Here is a 15,045-nt window from a genome sequence, read left to right on the forward strand (position 1 = left end):
ACGTTGCTTTCCATACAATGACCAAAACAGGTCAAATAAGTACTTTAAAAAAACCCACCAGTATCAAATACGCAGTGGTTATTAAGATCAAGTACTCTGAAGGCAGACAGCATGGGTTTGGATTCCAGTTGTGCACTCCATTACCAGCTACCTGACCTTATACAAGTTACTTATCCTTTACGTGCTTTAGTTTCTTCATCAGCAAAATGATGAAGGTGGTAAATATCTACCTCATAGGGTTGTATGACAATTAAATGAGATAATATACGCAAAGTGTTTATTACAGTGCCTGACACATACTAATTGCTCAATAAAAGTTTGATTTTATAATATTAAAATACACTTGACCTTGAACAACATAAGGGTTAGGGGCACTGACCATCCCTCCATGTAGTCAAAAATCTGCATATAACATTTGACTTCCCCAAAACTTAACTATTATACTAATAGCCTACTGTTGACCAGAAGCCTTGCTGTTAATATAGTCAATTAATATCTATTTTGTATGTTATATGTATTATATACTATATTCTTACATTAAAGCTAGAAAAAAGAAAATGTTAAGAAAATCGTAAGGAAGAAAAAAGGTATTTACTATTCATTAAGTGGAAATGGATCATCATGAAGGTCTTCATCCTCCGCATCTTCATGTTTTGAGTAGGCAGAGGAGGAGGGGTTGGTCTTGTTGTCTCAGGGGTGGGGTGGGGGAATAAATTTGTATATAACTGGATACCCACAGTTCAAACCCTTTGTGTTGTTCAAGTCAACTGTAATTAGCTTTACACTATTAACAACAAAATTAACTAAAAATTTTTTAAGAATGTCTCAAAAATTCTCAAGGATGAACATACTCAAACTAGTATAGAATCCTTCTGGCTAAAACCAAAAGCAAAATAAAACTGCTATCACAAAATAAATTTGAACTTGGTTGTTTCGCACTCAGAGAATGGCTTTATTTAAGGAGAGCATATGAAGTTTGCACTTTTCCAGTAGGAGTGGAGTAGCCTTGCTTTTTACCTATTTAAAGTGGGCTAGTCACACATGAAAAAATAGTTGACTAACACTTTGATTATTTTGCCATATTTAAACGTGTATAGGTTAATGAAAAGTAAAAAGGACTGGATGTCCTTCAACAGAACAATCCAATGCTGTTTATTCAAAAGGAAAGTGTTCTTTATTAACAGTAAAATCTACATTGTTCAGGAGTTTTCCAGTGTGTTGGAGTTATATCTGAAATGGTAAATGCACATATTTTATTATTTTCCTCTTAATGCAGTTATTTAAAAATGAAGAATGCTTATTATCTCCTTTTCTGTACCTAGGATTTTCTTTATGTCCAAATGGAATGGGACTTAGTAATTAGCATAATTTACCCCTGAAGCAAACTGACTTAATTGAAATTAGTAAATCCTATGGATGGTTTTATAATTGAACTTTTCTGGAAATGAGCTTGCTCAAATCATAAGAAGGGACTGATACAAAATTTAATAAGCAGAATCTTTAAATTGGTAACACTGAAAACAAAAAAACCACTAGGCTTACTTGTAAGGGTTTTTTGTGAAGGTAAAAACCAAACCAAAAACTGAAAACTAGCGGTGCAGCAAAAAGAACACTTATCTTGGAATAGGAAATACTGAGAAGGCTGAGGGGTACGTTCAATAACAAGGAATCTTCCAAATCTTCTAAATATTTATGATTAACAACAACAAAAATATCTGTTGTCTGCTAAAGAATATTCTTAAGCCCAATGTGAAGAGGTGTTCTGTGTATTTCCTCTGAGCTTGGCCCAGTGATTTCTTAAAGGGATCAGGAGCCCTGCTCTGAAGTTAGTCACCTCTGCGACCCAACCACATCTCTACATTTTGGTTTCTTCACCTGTAAACCCAGGGATATAAGATCTGCTTCTTAGGATGTTGCTCATGGGAATGGCTGGGCATATTTAGGAGTTGGAATGTGCTCAGTACATATCAGCATCCCATCCTCCCCGCAAAAAGACAGAAGCAGAAAGCTGCACTTATTCCATTTATGGGACTAAGAGAGCAGGGACAATGAGGATGTGTTTTTCACACTTTTACACCTATTAGAGGATGGCCATATATCCCAAGCCAAATGAAGCCAATTAACTATTAGACACAGTCACAAGTTTGAATTTTCTCCCTCTATGATATGTTCTGTTGTACGAGGGCAAAGGAGACTCCACGGAAGGCTAAAGGAAACATCATTATGCCTACCTTTGGCATTAGGCAGTCCCATTTCTCCCGAGAATCTCTCTCGGATTTCACAGGGTCACTCGTTTCCTGCCTACTATCAAAAGCTATCACCATCTCCCAGACTCTAAGGTGCTGAAACTCTCTTCTCTTCTAACAGCACTAGAATTCCTGACTGCAATTGTTCAACCTAGTTAAAGTGGGTCCTTCACAGTGAGAAGAGCTAACATTTATTCAGTCAACAAATGCTGAGTACCTGCCAGGGCCAGACACTCTGCTAGTCATCAGGGCACACAGAACATGTGAACAGCAAACACAAAGGTGCAGGAAAACAGCCTGCTAAGGTTATTCCCAGATGTCACTGAATGAGTGACAATTTGCACAATGTTTCATTAAATGCCTATTAAGACGATAACCACAGTTGATGACACGTGAAAACAAGTCAAATCCTGAATGCAAGCATGGGTGCCAGCCGAGCATATGGAAACAAGGCCCGAGCCGTGGGTAGGAGCTTGCTGGATAATTGCAGTCGGCGATGTTCTTAGGCAGCTAGGACGATTCTTAGCAGTCCACTTTGTCGCTGAATGGTTCTACTACGGTCTGAAAAATTCATTTTTAACTCTAGACTTATGTTTTCCATTTACTATATAAAGAATGAACCAAAGAAATAAATGACAAAATATTGACTATGGACCCAAATTATTTCAAGGCATGGGGAGAGTCCCAACTTCGTTATCAACTGCAAAGAGAAACCTCTAGTAGACAGACATAGATAAGGAAACTGTTTTTCAGCGTAATATAAACACGAACAAATCTTTTAACAGCAGTGGTGTCAAACACTTCTGTTGTTGCAAAAACAGTCTCAGAAAGAGCGGTGAGAAAGAATCTGACAAGCAGAAATGAGCTATTTTTTCATCTCCAAAATTGCACTTCCTGGTCCACGGTTCTTGGCACTGCAGATGTTGCAGAACTGTGCAGCAGAATTCTAAAAATGCAATTAAAAATCACAGATTAAAAGAATGATTTTCTTTCTCCTCTCACATTCAGAATTATTATGGTAGCATTAGTTACAGGGTGGTGTGGAGAGGAAGTGAAGATATGTTACCCCCTTTTCTGGAGATTATTTCTGGTTCGCAAAGGATTCAGTCTAGACCAGCTGTTACTCTGTGACTCTAGCTAGGGACATGCCACAGCAGAACAAGCCTAATGTGACCTGGAGGAACATGACTTGACACTAAATAATAACAGCATCATGGCACACAAATCAGGCTAAGGGAGTTGTACAAGACACACGATGGTTTTCTACTGTTATCGTACATCTACACAGCACAAGTGTCAATTTGATCTGAATGAATTTACTCAAATGGGTGTTTTTATAATGTTTATATAGTACACTAAACATTTTACATTTGGAAAAGTAGATAAATTAATTTTTCTTATGTGATATAAAACTATAATTAAAGAAAACCTATGGAGCCATGAGGATGATGGGTTATGGTTCTGAGCACATTCCTCTGATCACATTAATTTGTCTCCAGTGGGCAGATGCCAAGCTGCCAACTCACCATGCCAGGCACGGGCAGGCACTCCTTGTGGAACATGTGCCGGCAATGGAAGACCACCACACTGAAGGGCTTAGCGGCATCTGGGAGAGGAGGGTGGAAGAAAGAAGAACTCAACGGAAAAAGCAGACCAGGATCTTTTCAAATCAGTCTTGACCGAAAGCCCAGCTGCAGTCTAATTTTCCTGCAATAGGCTGCCTTTGGAGAATGGCTTATTTACAAAAGCATTCCTGAGGGCTGGTGGGAGCAAACGCAAAGCAGGTATCATAATCATGTCGCTATGTGATTCACGGTTCCTCACTTGGCTTCTGCGTCAGTTACCAGGACTACAAATGGAGGACAATTGCAGCAACTTCTATTTTAAAAACTAGAAGCAGTATGCGTATGTGTCTGTGCGTTCCCCGCCCCCCATAATCATTACACACCACACACTTCATTCAAGTTTGGCTTTATAAAAATGCATTCCCAGTTCACCTGCCACTTGCCAAGACCATTCACTGACTTTGGAGGTAGACCTGGGTTAAAATCCCAGGCTGTGACCTTGCATTTTACTGTACTCCCGTTTGGGCACGTCCCCTCATCTGTTCCTGCTCTGTGTGGCCAGTTCATCTCTGGTAAGACTTCGTGTCCTTAGCAGATTAAATTGGGAATTTAATCTAATCGTACAAAGGAAGTATATGTGGTCTCTTTCTGTTGAAACACTGCCTAAAATACTAAGAAAGCTTACTTCTTTTCTTGAGCCCACTGCAGTTTTTAACTGAAGCACCAAACCTATTTCTTCTAAAAAAGAACCTAAGTGGAATGACTTCTCATGCTATTGCCCTATTAAACAATCCCTTTATGCTGACTAAATGTGAGGTCAACTAAATCTTTTAGCACTTCTCTATGCTGTATTGATATTAAAAAAGCATTCTGTAGCATCCTGACAACCATGTTTTTTAATTTCTATGTTTAAATTATGTAAATTTCCTCTTCTCATGTCATAATGAACCCTAAGTAAGGTGCTTTTCATTATAGATGAAGACCAAGAACTATAAATAAACAAATGCTTGTGTCTTTTAAAGAGACACAGTTCCAATGAGATAGAAGGTATGTATTATGTTTCCATTGAAAGAGGAGATGACTTGGGTACCTAGAACCATACAACAGAGAAAAAGCTTAAAGAAAAAAAGTGCTATCCATAATTTTTTCCCCTAGATACAGACATGGTTCTTCTATCTTGGAGTCTAAATATGCTGATGATTAGTTTCCATTTCCTTTTACCCGAGAACAGTGGTTTTCAAAGAATGGCCCCTGAAATACTAGCATCAACATCACCTGGGAAATGCACATTCTCAGGCCCTGTCCTGGAACAGTAATCAATGAGTTTCAAAACTTTAATTCCACCCCTCATTAAAATACATATCTGGGAAATTTTCTGTCCCTCCTAACCTTCTTACCTGATGGAAGAATGGGGGAAAGGCACGATTCGCAGATATTCTCCTCTGTAAGAAAACACACACAACAGTTCGTATCATGCCCCGTTTCTGTCTGCTCTGCTGTTGCTGAACGCAGGGCATGTGGTTCCAGATGATTATTCCAATCTTACCCACCATCCACTAGAACACCTTTCATCTGAGTCCGGTGCATTTTCTTCAGTAAGGACAAAGAGTCAGCTACGAGAATCTTCTTGCAGCCTTCACGAAGCAGAATCTAATGCACACATTTTAAAAGAAAAGTCATCTTAAATAGACTCAGGGGTGGCGGGTGAAGGGGCACCGTGTGGGGGGAGTCAGAAAGCTGGACTGGGTGAGCTACTCCAAAGGGCACTTACTGCTTCTCCTGCCCTCAGCACCCTCCTCCCTCCAAACGACCGCCAGACAGACCTTTCCAGCCACGATTCAGTCATTACTTTATAACTTTTCTTACAACCATAAAGTGGCTCCTGTAGTGTTTGTAAAAACCAAATATAAATTCTAAAGTCTGACAAAGAAAGCCCTATATTAACTAACCCTATTATTATCTTAGAGGGCTTCCTCCTACATATTCCCTTTGGCAGATTCTGACCCCTCCATGACCTGCTCATTCCAACCTTGAGATCCTTGTCCAGGATGGAAAACCTGCCATTCCAAAATCATCCATTTCATAACTCCATCTATTTACCACACAAGTATGTACTGGGCCCCTACCACGTACAAGGCACTGGGCATAGATAATAAACTACACAGATATGATCCGTGTCCTAAATCCCCTCCAGGCTGCAGCCTATCTTCTGTTTCTTTCCAAATCCAACCCAGACCACTCAGCACAGTGCAATGAATGCAGTGTATGTGTGTCAGGTAATCACTGACTACACTGACCTCCAAATTTTCAGACCCTTAGGGGTCTCACAACTGAAAAATGACCACAAATTTTATTATTAATATTCTGTCACGAGATTCATTTTCTTATTCTTTACCCCAGGATTGTATGTTTCGTTTCTTTATGAATTTTTCCTGTTCTTCTGCAGGGTTTTTATTATTTTTCCCCTTTCCTGCCTGGAGAATGACAAGAGAGATCGCAACACTTTAGTAGCCTCAGAAGTCACGGGCACACAGTGGAGGACGATGCCTATTTCTGCTTGGTGCCAATGCTGCGTTTCAGAACCAGTGGCATGATAGAATCCGAGACGCCCACCTGCTTTTAGGTGGGCAGCACAGCAGGGGGCAGGCCACCTTTTTACCATTCACAACCATTCTGTGGGCCGCAGTGTAAGCTTCTACCCTCTGCTGGGTTTCTTAGGTATAAGTAGGAAACTGGGAGAGGCACTCTGAAGTCCAGTAAAGCCAGACATCATTTCTTAGCAGAACTCACTGCTGCTGTTCAATGAGAAAGAAACTCGAGGCCTGGAGGACTGAGAGGCTCTGGGCCTGGGCAGACGTTCACATAACAGAGACATGGCTGTCTCACCACGGTCCAGCTGTGTGGCTGAGAAGCACGTGTCTCTCAGGGCCAAGTTCTAGTGTCAGAGGCGCACTTTGGCTTTCTTCATCCCAGAGTCACTCTCAGCTCTAAGACTCTGATGGGCATTTTGCTTTCACAGGTTTTAAATTCACACTAACTAGGAAGGGAAGTAAGGAGTAGCCAACTGTGGTCCTCCATCCCCAGTAGTCTACAATGACACATGTTCCTCCAAAAACCCCGAAGGGCACTGGCTTTGGGTGAATCCAGCCAGTGGCCTTTCGCCCTTATCATATGAAGGCAGATATTCAGGAAAACAGAACTGGCGTCCAGATTAAAGATCTATACCTGCCATTTCTAGTACTGATGAACAAGAAATTACATGATTTTAGTATTCCTACATTAAATGAGAAACTGCCTATGAAGTTTTATTTTTTAAAATTCTACTAGAAATGGAATTTTTTTGGATTTTAAAGATATTAACACATTAACAGATATTACTGAAGAATTCAGGAAGAAGAGAAAAATAACAAATATAGTAAGAAAAATATCTAAGAAATGTTGATGTCAGTAAACTTCAAGCAAACTTACAAGCAAACATACAAAGCTGCTCAGCTTCCAACAACAAAATCAAAAAGTTAAGAAAAATTAGTTTGAGGTTGCTGTGAGTTAGGCTGATGCTATGGCACTCACTCTAGCCCGGTTAACAAAGCGAGACTCTGTCTCAAAAAAAAAAAGAAAGAAAGAAAGAAAAATAGTGTCAATCGCAACATCTCTAAAATGTTTCAAAAAGAAATGGCTCTGACCCTCAGTGGGTGCCCAAGGCCCACTGCATGAATGATACAGGAGGAAGGGCAGAGCGGCAGTCTAGACAGAAGCCGCCGTGTCTGCAAGCTAAAAAGGAAAAGAGCAAGGAAGGCAAACCAAGAAGGAACCATCTCCTCAGCAGGATTACATTTTTCTAAATAGGTACAATCTGTCTGCCTGCAGAAAGTATTTTCTAGGAAAAATAAAGTATTCAGAGGCAAACAGCCAGGCAAGGGGAAAGTACACAAATACAACTTATCATGTTACTTCGTTATTTGGTCAAAATCCAAGGCTCCAAATCAGAAAGATATGAAAACATTTTAAGCTTCATTTGCCAGGCAGGTACATAAAAAAATGAGATGATCATCTGTAGAAAGTAATCATTTATTCTATAACATCTATAATAACTTGAAAGCAACCAAAGGTGAAAGAAGATGGTATAAGATTATAATGAATTATGGTATATATCACATGCTCTATCAGACACACAACAAAACATTATGTTGACTATGGATTCCCAGTAGCAACTACATCAGTGACTCAGAAAAAATTTACTGTTGTTGACACACATTTCAACCCCAAAAGTTGCTACTTGGAATTTCCGATGAATGCCTTTATTATAAAGACATTGATGGCTCAAAGTCAGATGCCTTAGCAGCTGGCGTAAGGAGGTCATCTTCTCCCTTTCTGACCTTCACGCCCATGACCTCTGACTACTTCCGTCTTTCAGGGTCTTATTCCCCAAACCGTCTCCCCAGCTATGGACCATCACCTTCCTCCTGTCTCCTTTTTAACTTGCAAATTTGATGTTCTTTACAAACTTCGGGCACATGCACACTTTCTTCTGTTATCCAGGTTTTCAGTGACCAGAACTGATCACTATTGCTCTTACCCTGAGCACTATATTTCATTACTTTGTGCTATTTTCCTTTTTTTGAGACAGCAACTTGTTCTCTTGCCCAGGCTAGAATGCAGTGGCATCATCAGAGCTCACTGCAACCAACAACTCCTGGGCTCAAGTGGTCCTTCTGCCTCAGCCTTCCAAGTAGCTGGGACTACAGGTATGTATCACTATGTCCAGCTAATTTTTTTATCTTTTGTAGAGACAGGGTCTCACTGTTGCCCAGACTGGTCTCAAATTCTTGGCCTCAAGTGATCCTCCTGCCTCTGCCTCCCAAATTGCTAGGATTAGAGGCATGAGCCACTGCGCCTGGTCCTGGTTTTCTTTTTAAAAAAGTAAAATATTTTTTTTAAAAGAAAACAAAAGTAAAGTATAAATATCAAAGTCCCTATCACCTAGATTTAACAAATTTGTTAATATTTAGTCATGTGCTTCAGATTTATTTATTAAAATAATGAAATCAATAATGAAAATAAAGTATTACAGACACAGCTGACATTTCCTTACACCCCACCATTCCTCCTTCCTTTCACACACAACTCCAACTTTGTTCAGTGTGTATCCAACTAAAATGTAGATCTGGTCAATGACATAAACATCAAACCTGGGAAGGAATCCCTTCCAAATAAAAAAGCAAAGCCTCATTAGGAAAAAGTTCTTTGTTTCCCAAATCTTCTTGCCTAGAATGTGGATGTGAAACCTAGTGACACAGCATCTATCTTGTGACCAAGAGGCAACAACCCTGATGTACATTTTCTAGTTGATGGACGTTTAGGCTGTTTCCAGTTTGGGGCTATTAAGGATATAGCTGCAAAGGACATTCTTGTACAGATCTTTTTGTGGACCTGCTTTTTCGTTTTTCATCTCTTAGATAAATAACTAGAAGTGAAAGGGCTGGGTCACAGAGTAGGTAGTTTTATAAGTAACAGTCAAACAGTTTTGTAAAGTGGTTAAACTATTGTACATCCACATATAATAGTTTTGATATCTGAAAAATCTACCCTCCTTCTTATTCTTGGATAATCCTACTCTTTATTTTTTATATAAGTTTTAGAACTAGTCTATCAATTTCCAAGAAAAATTTTTGGGGGATTTCGAATAAAATTTTATTGAACATGTAGATGATTATTTTAGAGACAATTGATAACATTTATGATATGGATATACTTTTAACAACTAAATAAAAATGGTCAGATTCAGTTTGCCAATGATTTATGTATTATTTTTACATTTGTGTTAAAATAAAGATAGGGTTATAATTTTGTCATATTGCCCTCATATAATGCTGGTGTTAAGATTATACTAGCATCCCATGAAGAACTGAGGAGCATTTTTATTCTATTCTCTGGAAGAGTTCATGTAAAATAGGGGTTGCCTATTTTCTAAATGTTTGATAAAACTTGTCTCTAAAACTGTCTATGGAACAGTGCTTTTGTTGTGGCTGTATGTTTTGACTACTGATTTAATTTTTTTTAATGACTATAGGTCTACTCTATTTGCTCTTGAGTAAATTTTAGTAATTTATATTTTCCTAAAAAATCATTCATTTCTTCTGAGTTTTCAAAGATGCTGACATGAACTTGTATTCTTTATTTACTTCGGGTGTTGAAAACTTATATTTGTCTGCAAGAGTTTTCTACTTTATGGTTATGCTGATTGTTTCCCCATACATTTTTCTCAGACTTCAAGGAATTTGCAAATATATTCCGCAATGTTTCCTGAATGCTCATAGACCACAGAAGCTTTTAAGGATGCAGTTTTAAGGATTATGTTCCCCTCTCCATCAAAAGTAGTTCTTTTTTCCCAAAGTATGTTTACTGGTCTTTCAAAGATCAAGTCATTTTTGATCCACAAGTCTTTCTTGCCTGTTTCTTGCTTTACCCTGGTTTCCTATTCTGTGTTGGAGAGCCTGTGATATCACTTGCAGAAATTAAAACCAGTTTGAATCATCTTGTTACCTGTGAAATTGCTCCACTGGTAAATAAGACAGCAGCATTATCAATCCTTGCTTTGTAATCTATTAATATCTCTCTTATTGGAATTTCACTGAGGATAAACCACTCTTTTCTTTCCTCAACTTCATTATGACATTAGTTTTTGTCTCAAAAAATATTTGTAGGCATCAATTAGAAAGTATAGTATTATCTTTCAGAGATTCATTTTCCTTATGGGGCCTTTCTCTATTTTCCAAGATTATTAAAATCTATGGGCCAACTTCTTCCTACATCCTTCTCAACCATTCTTGTTTTCTTAATATCCCTTTACTTCCCTCCACAGTTCTAAGTTTTTCTAAATCACATATTTTATCTATACCACCTTTATTCTTTCCCCTTCACCATTTTCAAGACAAGCAGCTGTAGCTTCTGTAAGCAATCTGTTACATATTATATTTTGTGCTACTACAAATTTGAATAGGAATGAATTTACAAGATAGTTGTGGAAAAACCAATATGAGACCTTACATTTGCCCTATCTTCTCCTCCTTATTTTTCTGCAGTTTATCATCATTGATAATAACCCCAACCAAAGCAAAACATGAGACTCACAGACATTTTATAAAGCAATAAAAGAACTGTATATCAGCAAAGTTATTATGGTTCATTAGAAACAGATGCCATGGGAAAAATGCCATCAAAAATTGCCAAGTTTCTGAAATTTTTATTTGAAAAGATTCTTTGAACACTGAACTTTTTGCTGACATTGCCTTGTTCACACTGCAATGATTCGCATTAGAATTGCAAATGACAGCTACCTGGTTTTGTAAGTACCCAATATGGCACAAACTAGACTGAGAAACTTCCCTCATTTCCAATTCATCCTTTAGGCCACAATGCTGTGGGACTTGAATTGTACTTGAAAAGCTTTGTTTGTGGTCGTGATTATTATCAAAGATGACAAATTTCAGAGAAATAAGAAGGGAAAGAAAAAGAGTCTAAGTTCTCATGTTGGAGTTCAGAAACAATTTTATAGGCGGGGCGCGGTGGCTCACGCCTGTAATCCTAGCACTCTGGGAGGCTGAGGCGGGAGGATTGCTCGAGCTCTGGAGTTCGAGACCAGCCTGAGCAAGACCGAGACCCTGTCTCTACTAAAAATAGAAAGAAATTATCTGGACAACTAAAAATATATATAGAAAAAATTAGCCGGGCATGGTGGCGCATGCCTGTAGTCCCAGCTACTCGGGAGGCTGAGGCAGGAGGATCGCTTAAGCCTGGGAGTTTGAGGTTGCTGTGAGTGAGGCTGACGCCACGGCACTCACTCTAGCCCGGGCAACAGAGTGAGACTCTGTCTCAAAAAAAAAAAAAGAAACAATTTTATAAACACAATTCAGTTTTGTACCTACTGCCTTATATCCAGTTGGCCTTAGGAATTTCTGTAGCCCCTACAGTATCTAAGCTGGAGGTTTAATCTAGCCCCTGCCCTTCCTTTTCATTTTTCTCCTGAAAGCAGAGGACTAAGAATGTGCGATGACTTGTTCAGGATCATCTGCTACTTCACACACACTCTGGCTCACACCAGGACTCAGGAGGCTTAGCCCAGCATGATTTCCACCACGCGACGCTGTCTCTTTAGAAGCAAGTTAAACATGCTTCCTATTTCTTTTCCCCCTGAGATGTTACCCATAATGAAAAACTAAGAACTCACTCTTATCAGCAGACTTTTTAGGGATTACTTGAGGCTATGAGAGCTAATGTAGTCATGGCTAAAAAAGGCATGAGATTTAGTTAGAGAGGATCTGGGTTCAAACCCTCTTCATCACCTTCACAGATCGGCAAATCATTTAACTTTTTTAAGACTCAGTCTTTTCATCTGTATAATGGAGATGACAGTTCCTACAGGGCTGTTGTGAAGATGAAATGGTTGTCAAACAAAACTGTCAAAAGAAAAGCGTTCAAGAACAAAGATGCTGAAATTCTCAAGGGGGAAAAAAAATTCTCCAACAACAGAAATGGATATAAATTCTAAATAAATTAAATAAATAAATGCTAAATGTATAAATGAAGATGTTTTAAAAATAAACAAAATGAAAATATTAAAATATAAAAAATTTATTGCATAAAATAAGTTGGAAACTGGTCAGTTTATTGTCAAAATTGAAATATCACTGAAACATCATATTGTTTTGGAAATAACTTATATCAAAACAAATGCTATTTCTCCTTGAAATCAGGCCCAGAAACATTTCAAGTTTATGACGTAGAATACAGACTACATTCACCTTACTGATTTCATGAAGCTTTTAGTATTTGTGGAGTTATTACATTACCAAGGTATAAGAACGTGATAAATTAAAACAAATTAAACATTGATAATGTAGTTGATTATACTATTTCCTTAACTTCAACTATATCATAGTCATCTAATATGCCTAATGATGCCAACCTTTGGTTGAAGAACACTGTTACATTTTAGAAAATATGAAACTTCAAAACCAGAAAAGTTGTTCAAGTTTTTGCCCCATAACTTTCTCTACCTTCCTTTCCAATTAATAACTGGCTAATGAATGATTACCAAAGCATTTTCAGTGCCCAAATAAGTTTTAAAATGCTGCATACTCTATTGTAAATCTCCCCTTAGAGACTCCCAATGCATATTAGCAAAAAAAAGGTGCTGTGGAGCCCTGTGATAGCATTTCCTACCATCTGACCATGGACCTGTGTAAATATCCACAGAAGTCACTGTCCTTCCCTACCCCACTCCATCCCACACACAGTAGGTTCCAGATTCTTAGAAATTCATGAATCTGCATGAATCCCCAAATTTTGGGCATTAACAGGGTTGCAAATTTTTTATTTTGCTATGTAAGAACGTGTGAAAATCAACTACAGTTTTATGAAACAAACAAAAGTCTAAACAAAATAAAATAAAAACATGTATGTGAAAGCTTTCTGGAAGCTGCAAAACGCTCTGTACATAGATTTAAATTATTTTTACAGTGATCACTAATAGGTTTCCTAGAGAAAGAAAATAAATAAATGGTCATTAATTAATTATGGAAAAAGAACAGCCTTTTCCATAGGAAAAAAACTCTAAACTCTTTCTTCATCCATGAGTAGGAAGTACTCCCTGGAATTCGTTGAACAACCTGCCCCAGTAGAGCATTTTCTCTATGTATCCTCCAACAGAGCTCCAGCAGGGACTACAGGTGTACTGGTTTTTACAGACTCTGCCACCTTCTCGGTGGGTCCCTCTGAGAAGCCACTGCTTGGCTGGGGGGGTATCCAGGCAACCACAGCTCTTTGGATCCACTGGCTAAATAATTCTGAGCCTCCTTAACACATTACCCAACTGCATACTTACATATCTTAAGGAAAAGCTCTCAGTATATTTTAAAATATAATTAATAGGATAAAATATTGATTTATTAGCTGTTTTAGTGGATTTTTTTAATGTTATACTTTCATTTTGCATCTAATAATTTTATTTTTGTTTCCAGCTGACTCAGAACACTCTGTAAATTTATTTGTAAAATATAAATGAGCGGTGAGACCACAGTGGTGTCCATGAGCTTTGTTCTCTGGAAGAAGAGCCTAGTGAAAGGGAGATATTAGGCGGTTTTATAGGCACTGGGGAGGCTGAGGGAAAAGAATGGCATATTTTTCAACCTGGAGGCTGACCTTCATGTACTACAGCTGAAGGACAGAGGTAATTATTTATTACCTCCCTTGGGGTAGAGCTGTTCAGAGACACCAAAATGACTTCTCAGCAAATATGGGTTTGAAACTTTGAGCATACCTGGCATACTTGGGGGTGTAAGGACCAATGATGTACAGATCATTATCAAGCTCATTCATCCCCTGACGTCTGCAAGGTCTGACACTGAAACCACTTTCACCAAAGCCCAATTCCAAGCCCTGGAATCAGTGAGTTCCCTACCTGGATGACCTTTTCGCCTTCCTAGGGCGCTGCACAAAAGGCAAGCTCCTCATGTCACCTCTCCTTGCCTATTGACCCATTCCCATATTTTTATTTCCTTCTTGTCTTTCTCAATCTCCCTCTGATAACCTTTCCTTTGGGTCATCTGCAAACCTTCAAATCCCACTGGAAATATATGCCTGTATATTTTTAAGCTTTTTGCACAAAACCTCTATTTCTTTAGCTTAACTGAATACCAACTTTTCTCCCATGAACCCAATTTCCCACAAAGCTCTCCTGTGTGAAGGCTTCTGGATCTTTCACACCCCCACCTGCAGGAAAAACCTCTTCTCGGTTAAAGATGTGTTATCCAATAACACCACTTGTCCCCTGTGAACTGCAAGATTAGTGTCCCAGTTCACTGAGAAGCTAGAACATTCTTCCTCCTAGTTGTCGATGTCCCTCTGGATGACTCAGCAAAGACTGTGGCCTCACCATTTTGTTCCATTTTTTGAACATGTCCACAATGACTTTGCTTCAAAATTTTAATGTAATATCACACTCCCTAGCCACAACCTATTGTCCCTCCCGCTCTGCCATCCCTTTTCATCTCTTACACCTGTTCTTGCTGCCGTCAATCTCCCTGAAATTTCTTCTTGCCACCCTGCCTCTTACTTAAGGCTGTCACTGAGTTCAGCAGGTGGCCCCCTACTCTGTACACTGCACAATGACGACTGTCCCAACAAATCTCATCATGATGCTCCTCTGCTTACAACTTTATCTTTTAGCTTCATCT

General features: G+C 38.7%; 1 protein-coding gene across 2 annotated transcripts in view; it reads right to left on the bottom strand.

Moving 5' to 3' along the window:
* Nucleotides 1-2,421: 2,421 nt before the first annotated feature.
* VPS41 (VPS41 subunit of HOPS complex) overlaps nucleotides 2,422-15,045 on the bottom strand; it is a 191,186-nt gene continuing 178,562 nt past the window's right edge. For both annotated transcript variants that reach the window (XM_045565358.1, XM_045565357.1), the window contains 4 exons: nucleotides 5,362-5,461; nucleotides 5,209-5,253; nucleotides 3,773-3,852; nucleotides 2,422-3,192 (listed from right to left, as the gene is read on the bottom strand). In XM_045565358.1, coding sequence (XP_045421314.1) covers nucleotides 3,112-3,192; nucleotides 3,773-3,852; nucleotides 5,209-5,253; nucleotides 5,362-5,461 — 306 coding nt within the window. In that variant the 3' untranslated portion in view covers nucleotides 2,422-3,111. The remainder of the gene's footprint in view (nucleotides 3,193-3,772; nucleotides 3,853-5,208; nucleotides 5,254-5,361; nucleotides 5,462-15,045) is intronic.

This window comes from Lemur catta, chromosome 11 (assembly GCF_020740605.2).
Source record: "Lemur catta isolate mLemCat1 chromosome 11, mLemCat1.pri, whole genome shotgun sequence".
NCBI classification, from domain to species: domain Eukaryota; kingdom Metazoa; phylum Chordata; class Mammalia; order Primates; family Lemuridae; genus Lemur; species Lemur catta.